Raw genomic sequence first — 17,983 nt, forward strand, 5'->3', positions numbered from 1 at the left:
ACTGACAGTTACAATTTGATTACTGAGCATTCTATCAATGTCAGTCAATGGAGAATTAAAATTCACCTAAAAATGACAATTCTGTAATTTTTTACTTACTGAATATCATATTTCAACCTGTATGACTTTAGTTCTTTTGGAGAACATATTCAACATTTTTTATTTTGAGAAATGTAGACAAGACCATGGCAAACAACAGAATTTTTAATATATCTAAAAACCAAGATTGAAGAAAATAAATATTAATTGGAGAAGTGTAATACTGAAGGTGATTCAGTACAAAACTGCCTTGCAAGCAATCTAATGGCTTGAGCCGACAACTATAATGTCTTCACAGAGACACATGCAAATCTGTGTGATTTATCGTCTTTTTATAACCCGAGTGCATCATCTTTCCTCAAACAATCTGAAAGGCGCACCGAACTGTTTAACACATCACCAGACATAACTTGTATCATGTTTCAAATGCGCTTAATCCAATTGAGCTCATTTCATCTGCATTTTAAGTGCATCAGGGAGGCGTGCGGAGACGCGTCCCGTATAGCATCTGATTACACCTAAACGACTGGCTCCAGCAGCGCGCCTGTGAAGGAGGCACAGCGTTTGTTTGCTCACGCTGTAATAAAAGAGACGGAGCGAGTCACTTTCCCTTCCGGAGAAAACGCCGACCCGTCCTGTAATGTAACAAGACTGAATTATTCACATGCAGCCCTCTGGAGGAAGAAAGAGAAGAAAGGAGAGAGACGCAGGACAGAGAGAATGTGGGACATGCAGGAAGAAGAATGGGAGTGTCAAGCTCGAAGAACAGGAAGAGGTGCCGTCAGGGCTGTGAGGAACTCTCAAGGTGAGACAAACAGTAAAACCTCTGGAACAGTACACTCTAAAAAAATGCTGGGTTAAATACAACCCAGTGCTGGGTAAAATATGGACAAACCCAGCAATTGGGTTGTTTAGCCCCAGCGGTTGGTTATCTTTTTATACTATGACAAAAAAATGCTTATTTTAGGAACTGTTCAAGGTTCAAGGTTCTTCTAAGATCCCAAAATAATTCTTCTATGGCACTGGTGCAAAAACAACCTTTTGGAACCAATATTTTAAAGAAGCAAGGGTGAGTGAAAAGGAAGAGAACAAGACCCTAAACACACAATTTTTTTTTAATGAAATTACTAAAGTATTATTCATAAACAATAATATAAAATTTTATTAATAAAATAATGAATATATAAAAATATAATATAAAAATATATAATTGTATTTTTATATTTAAAATATATATGTATAGTATACATATTTCCTCGGATTAAAAAAAAAAAAAAAAATACAAATGTAATACGTGTGTGTGTGTATGTGTGTTTAAAAAAATAATTACTAAATTGTAATTATTGTATTTTTTGCAATAAAATAAAATATAATAAATAATAATAATAGTATAAAATAATATTTTTATATTTAAAATATAAACAGAGAACCCCAACATGATTGTAAAAGCACTTTGGGTACAGCAATTCACAAAAAAAGTGTGTGTGTGTGTGTGTGTCTGCCAACTGTTCTAAAATCTATTGTTAGCAAACTACACTCATTATTTAATTAATTCAAAAATAGTTGCATTTTTATTATATTTTATACATTTTTGAGCAATTATTGTGTCACTTTGTTTTTTTCTTACAAGTTGACCAGTAGCCTGCATCAGAATTTATGGAGCCTTGTGTGTGCGCCTGACATTTCCGTAATGGGATGAACCAACGACAGGACCTGAGAAAGAGAGAGAGAAAGAGGGCCTAAGAATAGCCCAGGGAGAAGGTGTGTGTCCCCTCAGAGGTGAGCATAGATATATTTGGAGAGATGAGGCCCTCTGGGAGTGACCTAAAGCACAAACACAGACAAGCACACACACACACACACACACACACACACACACACACACACACAAACACACAAACTGTTTAGTCCACCGTTTTTCCCTCCTACGCGGCCATTCATACCTGCAGCAGGCTTTCCTATGGGGGGAGAAATAGCTTTTTTAATAAATCCAGACAGGGCAACAACACAAGTCCGTTGGAGTGCAGCATATGGGCTTTCCGATCTTCAGCAAATTAGATGTTCCATCAGGAACCGGTGAACAGCTGTTCTCAGTAACCAGCAGAGCCATATTTGAAGAATCATGACTGTGCAGGAGAACCGTAGAGGAAAAGCTCACTCCGTGTTTAATGAGGCAGCACAACAAAAGCAAGGCGAATGCAAGAAGAGCAAGCCTTGTGTGATGCTGTAAGAAGCGTTCATTAAAGCAGAGGGATTATATAATGTAAACACCAGAGGAAAATACTCATTGTTCACTACAAAAAGAGTCATATTTGAACCTCATGGTGTTTTGTCTTGGGCAATTTAGGAAACTACAAAGACTTTTTACTAAATAGTGCATCAACAATTTTGCCTTTGGCAATACACATAAAAAAAAAAATGATGTAACCTGGTAGAGCTGCTCATTTTGCTCTGTATATATGAATGCTGTCAATTTTCCTTTACTTAATCCTGAAGAGATCTGCAACACGTTTTGCAGTTTTTCATCTCTCAAGGCAGAATGTTCATGTCCGTGAACACTCTCCCCTGCTGAGAGCTTCTCTGCCATACTTCATACACACTTCTTCTGACAAATAACTACATATGAGATAAGATCGCCGCTAATAGGACAGCCAGAACGTAAACACGTACCAAGTCCTATCAGGTGTGACAGCAAAAATGTGAAAATCTCCATGAGAGCGCACCTTATCTTGTTTGTTAAAGATGAAGTCTTTACTCCTGACTCTTTTGAAATTGATTTTGAATAATCCAGCTCTGATAATAATAATAATAATAATCCACCCCAGCCCTGATAATCCTGTGCGTAATGCTGCAAGAAAAACAATTTTTGCCAAGTACGCTATTGTTTTATTTCACCTTGTGACTGATATTCTAATTTTTCTTAATTTATGAATATTTAAAAGACAAAAAAACTAAACCACTAGCACATATCATAGCATTAGGTCAACCGACACTTATTTATTCCTATATTTAACCAAAATCTGTACTCAAAAAATATTTATAAAATTTATATATTTATAATAATAATAATAAATATACATACATACATACAATAAAAAAGTTAAAGTAAATTAAATAAATAAAATATATAAAAGGAATATAAATAAATAATAACAATAAATACAAATAAATAACATTGTTTCATTGCCCACTGATTCTCGCCCTATATATATATATATATATATACATGACAAGAGTATCCTGGACAAGGCAAGGCAATGATGTTATAAAAAAGACAAATTATGTACAAATAAATAAATGTATACCAAAATTATGGTATGACCCACTGATTATGCGAGGGCCCCTTCCAAACATTTCAATCCCACAATCCTGCGGGTCCATTCTCTGCAGAGCTGCTGTAAGACTGCTCAGAAGAACACGCAAGCACAACAAGCTCACCTAATCAAGCAAACATACCCCATTTCAAAGAAACGTCAGCTCCTGGTTCTTCCAGATTAAGATACAGATCATCAAGATAATGTTGTAAAAGGAATTCACAAGAATGACTGAGATGGATACTACAAATGACACTCAACAAGAAACAATTCCTCTGAAGGCAGAAGCCGAGATGTCCACAGATACATCTCATTAAAACAGCTAACAGCGGGTTTTCTCTTCTGAAACCCCTCAGAGACAGTGTGGAGGAGCAATAAGAGCCAAACAAGGACTTACACCGCCTTGCTTCTACAAGCACTAGTTTTAACTAACCCTTTCAATACAATACAGCGACTTGTTCTTGATGGATTCCCTGTCCAACATATCGGTTCAATTAAACGAACCTCATTTATTTCAATTAATGTTCCTGGATTTATTGTGCACGATTCATTTACATTACACTCACATTTATTCATTGGGCAGAAGATTTTATAAACAATGCTTTACATTGCATTCAACGTTTTATTCCTGGGAATCTATTAATGCTCATTACTGTACGAGTGAAAAAAGGTGGTTTCATTAAAGTTCCTCTGAAACTGCCTTTACTGCTAATGCAAACAAGCTTTCATTAGCTGGGAAAAAAATAAGTTACATAATGCAGTATGATTATATGCTTCCAGATACTCTACTTTCAGAAGCAAAGGGGTGAGAAACGGCTGCTCGTTCAATTAATCAGAACATTCCTCTTTCCTTGCATAGCACAAAACAGCACAGGAAGACTTTCACAGTTCAGCAGGAAGACGTTTGGAGTAACTCTCGGCACAACACTACGCAAATGAAGCAATTAAAACCGCTTTGCTGAAAGAGATCAATACAGATTTCAGCTTATCTATCAGACTAAGACTCACTGTTATTAAGTATCCAATGCCCTTAAGTCTTGTGGTAATACACTGTATCAGAGTATAATGCAGTATTGTTTCTGACTCTGCTGTGAGGTGGTTATCATTGGGAGCTGAATTCAGCTAAATTCAGGAATACGTTTTAAAAGTAATGGCATTCTGGCCATTCCTCCACTTTGGTCCAATTAAACAATTTTAGCAAATAGCAATAATACTTTTATTCTGCAAGGACATATTGTATTAATCAAAGGTAACAGTATAGACATTTATAATGTTATAATGATTTCTATTTAAAAAAAATGCTGTTTTAGACTTTTTATTGATCAAAGAATTCAGCAAAAATGGTTTCTGTGTGCAGCTCAACTATTTTCAACATTTATAATTATAAGGAATGTTTTTGAGCAGCAAATCAGCATATACGAATGATTTCTGAAGGATCATGTGACACTTAAGACTGGAGTCATCACAGGAATAAATGACATTTTAAAATATATTACTTTTTATGACAGTGTGCTTTTTATAAATCTGTTTAGGACTGATAACATCTTCGAACATAATTTTAGAATTTCTCAATAAACTTTCTTGGCATTTCAGTTATTTTAATTACACTTCCTAATATTTGTATTGCATTTCTGCATACTGTTTGATTCAAACATCAAGGCAATTCAGGAAGTGAACTAGAATTTTTTTTTTTTTTCTTATTTCAATTCTGAATCATATCACCGCTGGCTAGAAATGGGACTCTGTGTTCTGTTCTGAGGCAGTTCTGTCTCTAGAGGCAGGATGGATCTCGAGCTTTGTGCTGTGTGAACTGTGAAGGACTCAGACAGAGTGATTAAGGGACAGATAGAGGACAGCTTCACAGGATACAAAAAAAAGAGAGAGAAATGTGTGTGTTTTGGGTCAGCAGTTCAATCCAGAGAAAGAGGAGCACCCAATGACATTGCATGTTTCAGAACAATGTGTCTACAGAAACCCACAGCAGATCAACAACACAACCAAAACACTAAAAAAGACATACAGATGTGTAAATACAGAATTAGAGAGTTTCAGATGTTGGTAAAATAGGTGTAATGGCAAAAAAAAAAAAATTAAAGCACAAATACCATTAAATCAAGAAAGAAATACGTGGGCAGCATGTCAAGATTTGATAATTTGATATCATGGTAAAAGTAGATATTGTTTGATGCAAACATATACAATTATATTTTTTTAATACTTTGATGTAAAATATATTTATCAATGTATAAAAATCTTAATTTATATCATCCAAAAATAAGCATTTCTGACATTTAAATACTTAATTTATATATATTTTTTCCCCCAAAATTATTCTTTTTTTTATTTTATTTTCTAACTTTTATTCAGCAAGGTGAAAGTAAAGACATTTATAATGCTATAAAAAAGAGAAAAACAAATGGTACAATTTCTACCATCACATGATATACATCATAACAGCACCCAGACCAACGGTTTTATAAATCTGCAATACAAAAAGAGAAAGACAAAGCGAGAAAAAGGCAAAACAGCGATTAAAACAACAAGCGAGTTACACGTGATGAACAGTAACTCAGCTCACATGACATACACTTCAGTACACACACAGTGAAAAGTAAGGGCCCATTACAAGTAAATACAACAGAGCAAATATTTATCCACAGGAGGTTGAAGTGTCAGAGGAGTATGTAAGGATTCCTTTACAAACACTTGAGAAAGAAATAAACCTAACATTAGTCTGGAGAAGTGTAACAGCAGTCTTCACAGTCCCAAAAGACTTCGAGGCACTGGATCACACTCCAGATTCAACTTTACAAGATGGATTCACATATTCCCTCCGCGGCGGTGTCATTTCTTTTATTCCAAGTTGGTTTCAAAGAGCTAAATAGTGTCACAAGTCATTCTCTACTGGGGTCCCTCGCTCTCTGCTGAACTAGCAAGCTGACTAATTTAGCATTTCCATTGCGTCTGAGTGTGTGGGTAGGCAGAGCTCTCCGATGCGGCGTGCCAGGGCCTGTGCAGATCTCCAAGGACTCTGGCTTAACTCAACCACGCTGTAAGAAAAGATCAATGACTCAATGCCACCCAGAGTGCCAACTCACTAGCTACAGTTTTAGCCAGATAACACGAAATGCAGCCAAGGTCCTGAACACAACCGTCAGCAAAAAAATAAATAAAAAATCCTGCTTATCAGATAATATATTTTATATGGAATTCAACTGATATGTGGTCACTGCGGATACATTTTTACATGACTATTTATATTCGTCATGTTTTATGGACACATTGTTCATTTGCAATGAATAATCTTACAATTACCTTAAAAGTATTTTTCAATACATTATTGAAAACAGACATAGTTATGTAACATGAAATGTCTGGGGGTTGAATTTTCAGCAAAAATAACTACATGTTTGGAATATGAAATAAACTTGTAATGTTTTACAAACATATTTTTCATTAAACAATCTTACATTTCGGTTTCAAAAGGTACAAAAAACGAATATATTTTAAAGATATTTTTCATTGAATCATTGAATAATATATTTATGTAGCATATAAAATACCTTAGTGTTGAAGTTTCAGCAAAAATAACTATCTTGATAAATTACGTAATATAAAATTACTGTTATGATAATTCAAATGATATGTGGTCATTGCACATACAGCGGCTATTTTACATATCTAGTCACATTTGTAATATTTTACAAACATATTGTTCATTACTTATAAATAATCTTACATTTTGCTTCCAAATGTTACAAAACCCAAACATTTTTTTTTTAAAGTATTTTAAATATTATAAAGCATCACTGCACATACAGTGGCTATTTTACATATCTTGTCATATTTACAATGTTTTAGAAACATGTTCATTTGCTATTAAGAATTGTACTTTGACCTTAAGTTAAAGTATCTTTCATTAAATTACTGAAAAATAGACATAGTTATGTAACAAAACATCTGGGGGTTGAATTTTCAACAAAAACAACTATTTCATGATAAATACCATCACTGGAATATAAAATTACTCATCCAGTGATGTAATATTTTGTCATAGCGCCCACTCCTATCCCAGCCTCACCTCTGAACGAAGGCTTTCTCACATTTCCAAAACTGTAAGCAACAAAAGAACACATAATACGCTAATGTGTACGTGATCATCTTTAGGTAATTTAACTATTCCGACCACTATCTAGACAGGAAGTTACCTTCTCTGTTTTGGTTCCTCATAGTTGTGGGACAGAGCACGTCATCCGTTAATTGTGGATTGAACACTTCTCATTAGAGAGGAATCATATCACACTTAGCAACAATCGCATGCATTCAGCTTGGCAGCTACACCGTCCATTAACATTTTATTACAGCCCACATCTTCAGCTGATTAGAAAGGGTCATTTGCATGGCAGTCAACATTTCAAAAGATAAATTGACTTGCTTTAAGTTTCCTGAGTCATTCTAGCAGGTTCCATTCACTTTCAGTACAACTTGGCAAAGGTTTCTGCCTGTAATCGCTCTCTTGCTCTTTCCGTCTCATTCCCTCTTTCCTGTCTCTCTCCCTAGAAGGATTTATGCAGTAGGTACCAGACGAGGGTCAGAAATTAACCAGTGTCCGGGGCACAAACACTACCAAAAATGACAAAAATGTCCTAAATATTTGCACTGGGAAAGGCGAAAAACAACCCTATCGTTTTTAATGCTTAAAAGTGCAATGCGCAAAAAAGAATGACTGTTCAAAAAAGTTCCTAAACACTGAAAACATAGTTCCACTGCAGTTTACCGCCATTGTCTGAGCAAATGCTGCTGTGTTAGACTCAAACACAGCATAAAAAAGAGCTATGCAATTTACATTTATAATAACACAGTTACATACACTACATTTTTAATATAACGTTCCTGTGGCTCAAGTGGTAGAGCATTGTGTTTGCAGCGCAAGGTTGTGGGTCGATTTCCCAGGGAACACGTTAGGTAAAAAAATTAAAAAAAAATTAAAAAATGTTAGCCTGAATGCACTGTAAGTCACTTTGGATAAAAGCTCCTGCTAAATGCGTAAATTAATTAAAATATAGTTAACCAAAATAAAGTTAAATTGGGAGTTCATTCATATTAAATAAATATTTCAATTGAATATAGCTCAGTACAGTAATTAGAGATAATAGGATATAGGGTTACGTTTGGATATCTTCTACTTAATCATCACAGCTATTTAACATTGATTTGTTTTTATTATAGAAATAAATACAATTTGTAAAATGATATATATTATAAAAACATTATTTTTAAATTATATTTAAATAATTAGCAAGTACCAACCATACACATTCACTCATATTTATTTCATTATTTGAATGAAACTAAACTATGATTAAACTCAGTGGCTCTCAGACAGCAGTTCCAGGGGTTCCATTAGGTTTTAAAATGATTGACATTTAATTATTTTAACATAATATGGATATCAAATTAAAAGTACCCTCATAAAAAGTAAAAAAAAAAACAACAATCTTGGAAATCAATTCCAGGAAGTGAAAATTGCTCCTTAATAAAGTTCATTTCTGACATTAGTAGGAACCAGAAAGAACTACTCCTACATCCAACAGGTGAATAATCACATTATTCCAGCTCTACCTCCTAAAGCCTCGATTCTGAATCATTTTACTGCCCCTGTTTTACATAAACGCAGTGTGTGAAAATTGAGCAGAGCTCATTTTGTTGGGAAAACAGCAAAGCGATTGCACAATAACCTGATTTTAATAAGGCTATCACAGCCGAAGAAATGAGGAACAGAAGGGACGTAGTGCGAAACATAATGGGAAAAAAAGCAGGAAGGAACGAGAAGGAGAGCAATCGATGGAAGTTCTACTAAAGGCGCAGTACGCAGAAGCTCAGAACAAAGAGTGCCAAACGAGTGAAGCTGGAACACTCGCGGCTCCCGTTACAGAGAGAGAGGGATGGAAGAGAAGAGCAGAACAATGTTGCTCCGTTCCCTCTTTCTATCAGTCCTTGCAGCACCTCTACTTTCACACAATGGAGTTCTGAATGAGGCAGAACAAAGGGGCCGATCCCAGAGGAAGTGGGATTAAGATTTGAGCGGTCCTATACATGCTCGACACACTAGAAAAATGAATTCAAACACGCAGTGTGTGTTCCTCTGATTCATTCCTATCATGTACTACACTGCCTGATAACAACCAATTGTTGAATATGCTTTGTGTGTTTGCACTAGTGGAAGACCAACACTGGTTTTCTATGGCTGATACTGATATCTACAGAGCAGAGAGGCAGATGGCTGATATAATGCAGGAATACACAACTTGGGATGGGAATCATAAAGAATTTATTTCTGGATCTCGTTCAAACTCCAATTCCATGAATGATTCTTATAGTACTCTTAAGGAATCAATCTGAAAAAATAAATAAAAATAATAACAATTTAGAAAAAATTGAAATGCAACTCCAAATGTGACAAATTTAAACAATTACTGCAAAAATGCATTTACACAGATTTTTAAATAGCATATATGCAATCCTATAAATGGCTTATTGAAATTCGAATAATAAACAAATAAAAAAAGTAAAAAGTTTGTGGTCGGTAGAATTTTTTTTAAATGTGTTTAAAAAAATAAAATAAAAAATCACCAAGCCTGCTTTTATTTGCTGAAAGGAGCAGTGAAAACAGTAATATTGTGAAATATTATTACAGTTTAAAAGAATTGCTTTCTATTTTAATACATTTTAAAATGGTGCTCAGGAAACATTTTTTCTTATCAATGTTAAAAACAATATTGTGGAAACAATATTTTTAAAGGATTATTTCATGAAAAGAACAGCATTTCTATTTATAAAGTAAAACTATAAATGCCTTTACTGTCACTTTTGATCAATTTCATGCTAAATAAATATATTCATTACATAAAAAAAACAATACACTGACTGACCCCCCTTTTTTTTATGATATTTCATTTTAAAATATTTATGAAAAACACCTGACAAAAAACAATGTACATCTTTAACTACATGTTATGAACAACTAGTGATTCACTTAGAAGAACTGACTCAGAATCTTTCATTCATGTTTCTGATTCACAGATTCATTTTTAAACAGTATTGCAGTCTTTATGGAAAAGGAGAAGATTATTGATTCTGGATCCAATAAACAATACTGTGTGACTACGGAAATAAAAAATTTTCACATTATATTTAAAACTGGCTTAACATCTCAAAAATATTAACCAATTTAGTTCTCTCATTTCCCTTATTAATGAAATTTACACCAAAAATGCTTGAGACATACAGGAACATTGTGAAAGAGACTTCATCTGCAATGCACATGTACTACTTCACAAGCCTCCTTTGTGTTTTTTTGCAATCTCATCCAGTGGAACTAGCGGCACGGCAAAAATGTGAACTGGGCAGCTGGAAATGACTACGCCAATGACGAAGCGCTGGGAAGCGAGCAGTCGGGAAGATGCATGCAGGAGAACTGACAGTGATCTTAATGACCCACGACATGAAAATGCATTATAACGCTTCTGGTCAGATCAGTCAGAGGGAGAGCATGAAGTTGTAGGGCAGGCAAAGCAAGTCACATAGTAGAGGACAAGTCTTTAGACAGCACTATTTGATCATTTTACTGCAGGAGTCACACCCTATTAAGCCATTTCAGAGGAATAATGCAAGTGTACACACAACATATATGCATTGTGGGTGTATGTTTTTGAGTGCAAACACGAGGCTAGAATTCGTAAAGCTATTTGGACATCTGCCAATTGAACTGTGGTGTTACAGTCCCAGAGTATCACAGCAGAAAATCTGAGGTAATTCAGACTCCGTGCCGGTTTTTGTCAAACAAAAAAGAATTTAGGGGACTGGAGCTCAAGTCAGCCTCAGGGAGGTTAAGTGCTCTCAATAGAGGCTTAAACTGAATCTACTCGATCCGAGGAGCCGTTTGAATCTCCTCTGCAGCTTTCGTAACCATTTAAGGTGATCTTTAAACAACATATGTCTGCAAAGACAGAAAGTATGACCACACGGTTAAAGACAAACAAACAAGTGGAGTGTAAGAGATGGTTTTATGACATCCCCCTCTGGTCTGAGCCTGTGAAATACAATTAAATAAGTGGATTAACCTCAATACAAAAGTACCTCACAATGTAAGAGAGAAGAGGACAGATACATAGATCATGCGAGAGCTAGACACTGCATGGGGGGAGGAAAAAGACTCATTTTCTTAGACTAAACAATCTTTTTTTTATTTTTATTTTTTATAAGATTCATCAACAGAAACCACACTACAAACTGAAACTCCCTACAACACTCTGAATTTTGTTGGATACAATCATCCTTGTACGGTTTAATTTCATAAATGCTAGGGGAAATGTTTTTTTTAAAGATGTATTAGTTTAAGTTTCACTTAAAGAAGCGGTTAATTAATTTTACATAGGCTGCTAAATTCTTCTTGTCTTTTTTCTGCTCTACTGGTTTGAGATTTTTATGCTATGTACATGAGGTTGTTTAGTTTAGTACTGATTGAATGATAAAGGCTTCTGTTACTTGTCTGTATGCTTACATTATCGTTGCCTCTATATTGATATTATATGGTACATTGCTTGTCATTTTTTCTGACAGTCCGACTGTGTGTGTATGAGTGAGCTGGTATTGATCTGTTGGTTCAATGTATAGCATCATTTTTAAGCGCATGTTGATTTTATCAATCCCATCAGTCCAGGGATTGCAAATGTAAAATAGAATTTTTTTTTATTAAAGGAAAAAAGCATCAGAGTTTCCACAAAAATATTAATCAGCCTAACTATTTTAAAGGTTTATTATAACACAAAATCTTTCTTGACCGCTTTCTTGACCAGCATATTGGAATGATTTCTGAAGTATCATGCTGCTGTCACAGGAATGAATTACATTTTAAAAATTAGAAAAAAAAATTAAACTAAAAAAGCAAAATCAAATAAACCTGTAAATGGTATTTATCATGATATATAAAGTTAATTAATTAAATATATAAAGATGTCTCTTTATTTTATAATAATAATAATAATATTTTCTTTTGAAATAAATAAAACCAGAAAAAAAAAAACCGGCAGAAAATTCCCTTTTTTTCCTATTGCCATTTCTCAAATGAACAGATTTAATTTGGCTTATTAATTTGTGCCCCATGATGCCTCTTTATAGAACATGAGTCAGCGAAGACCCTTTGGAAAGCGTTTGCACCCCAGTCGGGGGGACACGTGTGTACCAGACCTCTGCGGCTATTTCTACAGCCATTCAGCCTTCGTGTTTCCAAACGACAGAAAATAAGCCAAGCTGCAAGCGTTATGCACACAGCTGCTGTCATTACGCCATACATCTCCTTGGCTCAGAAAACCCCTCCCCCACCTGCTAATAAGTCCGTCATATGACCGGACCAGAGCACTAATCACACAAATGTTTATCGGAGATTCCTGCATAAGTCGCAGGGTCTGTGTCATAAACAGGACTCAGTGTTTGAAAAGCAGTGGGCTTGTTTGACAGATCTGGGCAGTAGGTGTGCAGACGCAGTGAGACTCATCTACTCTAAGCCCCTGTCAGGCTCACGTGTTGCTTTTCTGCAGACGTGTGTTGCGCGTAAGGGGACCAGGCAGTAACGGATTATAGGAGATTTTTGTCTGTTCTCATCCACAACTCAGTCTATCAACTCAAGTCTCCTCGTTTGTGGCAACCAATCAAATACAGCCCAAGTGAACGGTTGCCTAGCTACTGCATCAAGCTCTAAGTCAAAACCACCAATGAGTGAAACATTTCAGAAACACCACTTTAATCTACCCATGTAGATGTTTTTTAATAAATAAATGGCCTCAAAAAATGTGTTTCCACTTTTTTTAATACTTGAGTCAGATAATTTAATGATGTTTGGTACTATTAATGTTTTTTTAAACGTACGCATTGCATTCTTCTATCAATGTGAATGAAGCTTTCGCTGTAGTAAGCTTAGTCTGAATGAAATGTGTTTAGAAAGACAAGCTAGGTGCAAGTAAATATATAATACTGCTTTATAATCGTCTGGTAATTAGTCCTACCTATGGATATGTTATTTTTTATATTAAAAAAATCTATTATTTTATAAATGCTACACATTTTTGTATTTTTACAATTTTATAAATCAAATACATTTGACTTTTTTGAAAATTATATTTTAAATACAATTAAAGAATTTTTTTTTTTCATATTTTAATATTAATTTAATATCGTAAAATATATATATAAAAATTATAATAGTCTCTTATATAGACCAAGGGCTACAAATACAGAAAAAACAGTAATATCATAAAATAATATTACAAAGCTAAATTCTAAATTTGCCGTTTTAAATTTTTTTAAATGTCTTTTATTCCTGTGATGGCAAACCAGCTATTACTCCAGTCTTCAGAAAGTCCTTCAGAAAATATTCAAATGACAGAGAATACAGGATTACATACTTATTTCTGTCCATAAATATATAAACAAAATGTAGTAACTGTTATGATATATTTAGGATCAATTATTTGCCATTTCCTTAGAAGCACTAAGAATCATCAACAGAAGGAACAAAATTCATTAAGTGGTATCTGAATCATTGCATTAAATCAAATCATTAGATTCCCATCCCCTGCGAATTAATCAATTTAAAATGACCTAGAATTAAATACCTACACATCAGCGAAAGTTGAGGGAACATTAAACCGAGCATCCATCTTAAACAAGACAGGGATGAATTGAATATAGTGTTACACACCAGGATGACAAGATCCACACCGTTCCTTCCAGAACCTCTGTATTAGTGGATTCCGTCATGCTCCTCTCGCTCTGCTAACAGGACGGCTGAAGCACAGTCCAGGCTCTTAATTGGCCGGCCTGCTGGAGACGAGCACTCAACAAAGAAAATGGCTGTGCCATAAACAAGACCCTCACTGTCCATGCGCCCCACTTAATTTCACATTAGCTGCATGGAAAACTGCAAATCAGCAATTCGAGGAAGGCAGAAATATGTACTGCACCAGCCACTTCACTTACTAACCTTCTGCTGTTATGACAAACGAGCTTCTCCGACCTGCTGAGGCAGGTACAATAAGACCAAAACTACAACAAGCTAAAAAGGAATAATGCTCAGTTGATTTAACAAAAAAAAATTCCAAATCATTGAACACGATTCACTTCCAAGTCAACCGATCATCAGTGGCTCAGAGCAGCTTCCAACACTGTCAGAATTTCACACGGCAATAAAAAACAAAAGTTTACGATCAGCTGAACTGACCCAGAATCCTCCTCTGTGTATGACTCAGCTTATAGCTCTTTCTGACATTCCCATAATACCGCAACTTTACCTGTTTTTTCAGGGCAAAACATTCAAATGAGAGAAATGAACACATTCCAATGAATATATCCAACCTGTAACAAGCGCGCAGGGCCTCTAAACACACCTTAAACCAGTCTGTTCCTAGAAAAAAATCTATTTTTCACTCTTCAACTGAAATGACTAAAAAAGATCCTTTTTTCCCTTTTTAAGCGCCATCTCTTTTTTTTTTCTCTAATCAAAAGCAGCTTTCTTCTTCAGGAGCTGCACAACAAAACATGTAAGTTCTGCAACACCACATGGTACTGATAAACACATGCTTGTGCAAAAATGTTCACAAAATTATTGCAAAACTGCAGGTGGGACTATTTGCCAGATTTGTGCTGCAGGCAACAGACCGTATTCTCATACGTCTCTTCAAGTTCTGAGGAAAAACAGGGCTGGACAGAGGCAAACACTTCTGCATGCTTTTAAACATGAACATACTGGGCTCTATCTGAAGGACTGCGACCATACCGGCAGGCAAGGTTTCTATACACAGCTATTGAGCTAAACAGGTCTGTTTCCCATTTAAGACAGGAAGCTGGAGACATGCGTATCAATGGACTTGTCCCATTTTTAAAAAGCCAACAGCATTTAGTCCAAGTCACAGCCATGAATTCTGCCGTACTGCTTGTACTGTGTAGTTACTAAAACCAAAACTATTAAAAATCATTTTTGGTAATTGAAATAAAGCTGAAATAGAACAAAATATAAATATTAAATAAAAACCTAAAAAAAAAACACACATATACACACAAATATAATGTGTTGCAAGTCAGAAGTAGTGGTCGAATGTGTAGTTAAAAGACGATGCATATACCTGAAAACCAATTTAATTTTAATATCACTCAAATATTTTCTAAAATTTCATTAAAAACTGTCCATTGACAGGGCTTTCAGTAGATTTTGGACCCGACAAACATCTACTTCTCTCAACCATTTGATGTAATAAATGCAAAAATGTATCTATACAAGCTGATATATTGGCCTGATCACTATATTTGTCTATAGTGATAGTCACAAGTAGGCGGGGTGTTTTGGGGAGATTATTTTATTGGACAAATAAATGTCTGCGAGTGCAAACTGAATCGCAAATATTTTTGGTCTGGTTTCCCAGATGACTTAAATTAGCATATACCTGCTACAAGGTAATCAATCACTCACATACAGATAGCCTCAAATGAACAGACATGGACTAAAAGCAACAAAAATCTAATTTTTTGGATTATAACAACAAGAAACAATGCCTTTTCTGTGAACGCTGAGCGAAATAAAACACAAAGCACTTCATCCCACTGCTCTACGCAGACTGAAAGAGTGCTGAATCGAATGCCTTACCTCTTGCTGACAGTTTCTTTGTGTTAATAATTTTAGCAGCATATTCCTGGCCAGTTGATTTTTTCACACATCTCCGCACCACGGAGAAGGCACCCCTACGAATGAAGAACACAAAAAAAACTTAAATTTCCCTGAAAAGTAAAAGATGCACCTGACTCTCGCAAACTTGGAAGAGCTGTCAGTCTATGAAGACATAAATCAAGGTGTTTATTGTAATTTTATGTAATTAATTTAATCCAATTTAACATGTTCATTGCTTACAGCTCAAATGTAAGTTACAGCGAGTCAAGAATCCTTGTATCGATTCAGTCCGATTTATGAACGAATCATTCCGATTCATTGACAAGATTCGACACGAAAGACCGATTCGTTCACAAAACATCGCGAGACATTTAAGTATGACAAAAAGAAGTTTAAATAAGAAAATGCTCTCATGTCTGCACACAATTAGACTTAACACAACACTGTCTGCTACATTTTGGACATTAGCCTCCAAAAATGGGTGGATTGCACAGCATTTCGCATCTGCATGTTAGTAATGCTCTTCCCAAAAGTGAGATTGAATTCTCAGAAAGGCGTCACTGCTCATTTATTGATTTTATAATCCCTCTTTATCGCTCCCTTCCTAAGATATTAAAGTGTGATTAACTGTGTGCGCGACATACTCAATATTTCACTGTAATATCAAGTACACGGCTACACATTCTTTAGTGCACTACGCTGCTATAATTTTAAGTAGCTGCAGAACAATACGATTTAACCTCGGGTTACGAGCATAAAACATTACACGTTGTTAATGTCAGGAAAAGTGACAAGCCAAATACCCAAAATAACCGAGAAAACCTTCCCGTCCATCAGCGAGCCCTTAAAATATAACAAGGCGTGAACACAAAACACAGTGTGTACTGTATTCAATATTCTACACCGCAGATACGTTACTCAGAACCACTAAAGCCCTTTAAACCTGACATTAACAACGTTTAGAGCTTAGATCCGCGCGGGGGGCTTGATCGGATCCAGACCAGAACTGCACTCGTGAGACCTTGTTTCGATCAAGCTCCCTGTGCATGGCTCTCTGAGGGGTTTAGGAGTCTCTTTGCAAGTCATTTCCCCCGCTGTCAACCTCCAAATAAAAGAATGCAACGAAACAAACAAGAGTAACTTGCGCCGCTGACGTCACAGCGCTACAATGTTGCGCGCACTTACTTTCCCAGCTCTTCGTAAAGCTGATACTCGTCCGTGAACCTGGTCGAGGTTACAATTGTAGCCATGTTGTGTGTGCGTGTGGGGAGGGGGGTCGATGCCTCTGCTGCTGCGGTTCAAGTTTCGGAAGGAGAATCTCATGTGTTCCAGAGAGAGAAAGAAGGGAGATACTGACGGAAAGAGCAGAGGGGAGGGACTGGATGGTGGGGGTGGAGAGAAAATCACGCGAGACAACGCGAGACTTCCCTGCAATCAGCAAAGTCACGGGTAGAGTGACAGACCGACAGATCTTTTTCATTTATATATCCATTCTAACAATGGCAATAGTCATTTTTATTCATAAAATGCAACAATAAACATTTAACTGGTTAAATTATGTAAATATAAAAATAAAAAGGTGTCAAAATATAATACACGTTAGAGTATAATAAAGCAACACAACACAACATAAAAATACAAATAAATAAATTCACTTATCTATCTGTAATATGTTTAATAATAATGTAAAAAAAAAAAAAAACGTTTTTGCCTAGTTGCTACTAAATTTATACAAAACATTACAATATGGTCATTATGGTTATGGTTTGAACACATCAATATTCAAACGTTTGGGATAAGAAATATTTGGTAAGAAAATCGTATTTATTTATTCATTTATTTATATATCGAAAATGCAGTAAAAACAGTAAATAAAAAGTAATTTATTCCTGTGAACCTGATATATATATGT

General features: G+C 35.4%; 1 protein-coding gene across 15 annotated transcripts in view; it reads right to left on the reverse strand.

Annotated features, from left to right (window-relative positions):
- LOC132122428 (calcium/calmodulin-dependent protein kinase type II subunit gamma-like) overlaps positions 1-17,502 on the reverse strand; it is a 75,673-nt gene extending 58,171 nt beyond the window's left edge. For 4 of the 15 annotated variants that reach the window (XM_059532686.1, XM_059532692.1, XM_059532689.1 and 1 more), the window contains exons 1-2: positions 17,257-17,498; positions 16,051-16,145 (exon numbers count right to left, since the gene is read on the reverse strand). In XM_059532686.1, the coding sequence (XP_059388669.1) occupies positions 16,051-16,145; positions 17,257-17,321 (160 nt within the window). In that variant the 5' untranslated portion in view covers positions 17,322-17,498. Of the gene's footprint in view, positions 1-16,050; positions 16,146-17,256 lie in introns of all 15 variants that reach the window. The other 11 variants (XM_059532684.1, XM_059532679.1, XM_059532678.1 and 8 more) reach the window with 6 other exon arrangements.
- Positions 17,503-17,983: the final 481 nt, after the last annotated feature.

Source organism: Carassius carassius, chromosome 40 (genome assembly GCF_963082965.1).
Source record: "Carassius carassius chromosome 40, fCarCar2.1, whole genome shotgun sequence".
In the NCBI taxonomy this organism is placed as follows: Eukaryota; Metazoa; Chordata; class Actinopteri; order Cypriniformes; family Cyprinidae; genus Carassius; species Carassius carassius.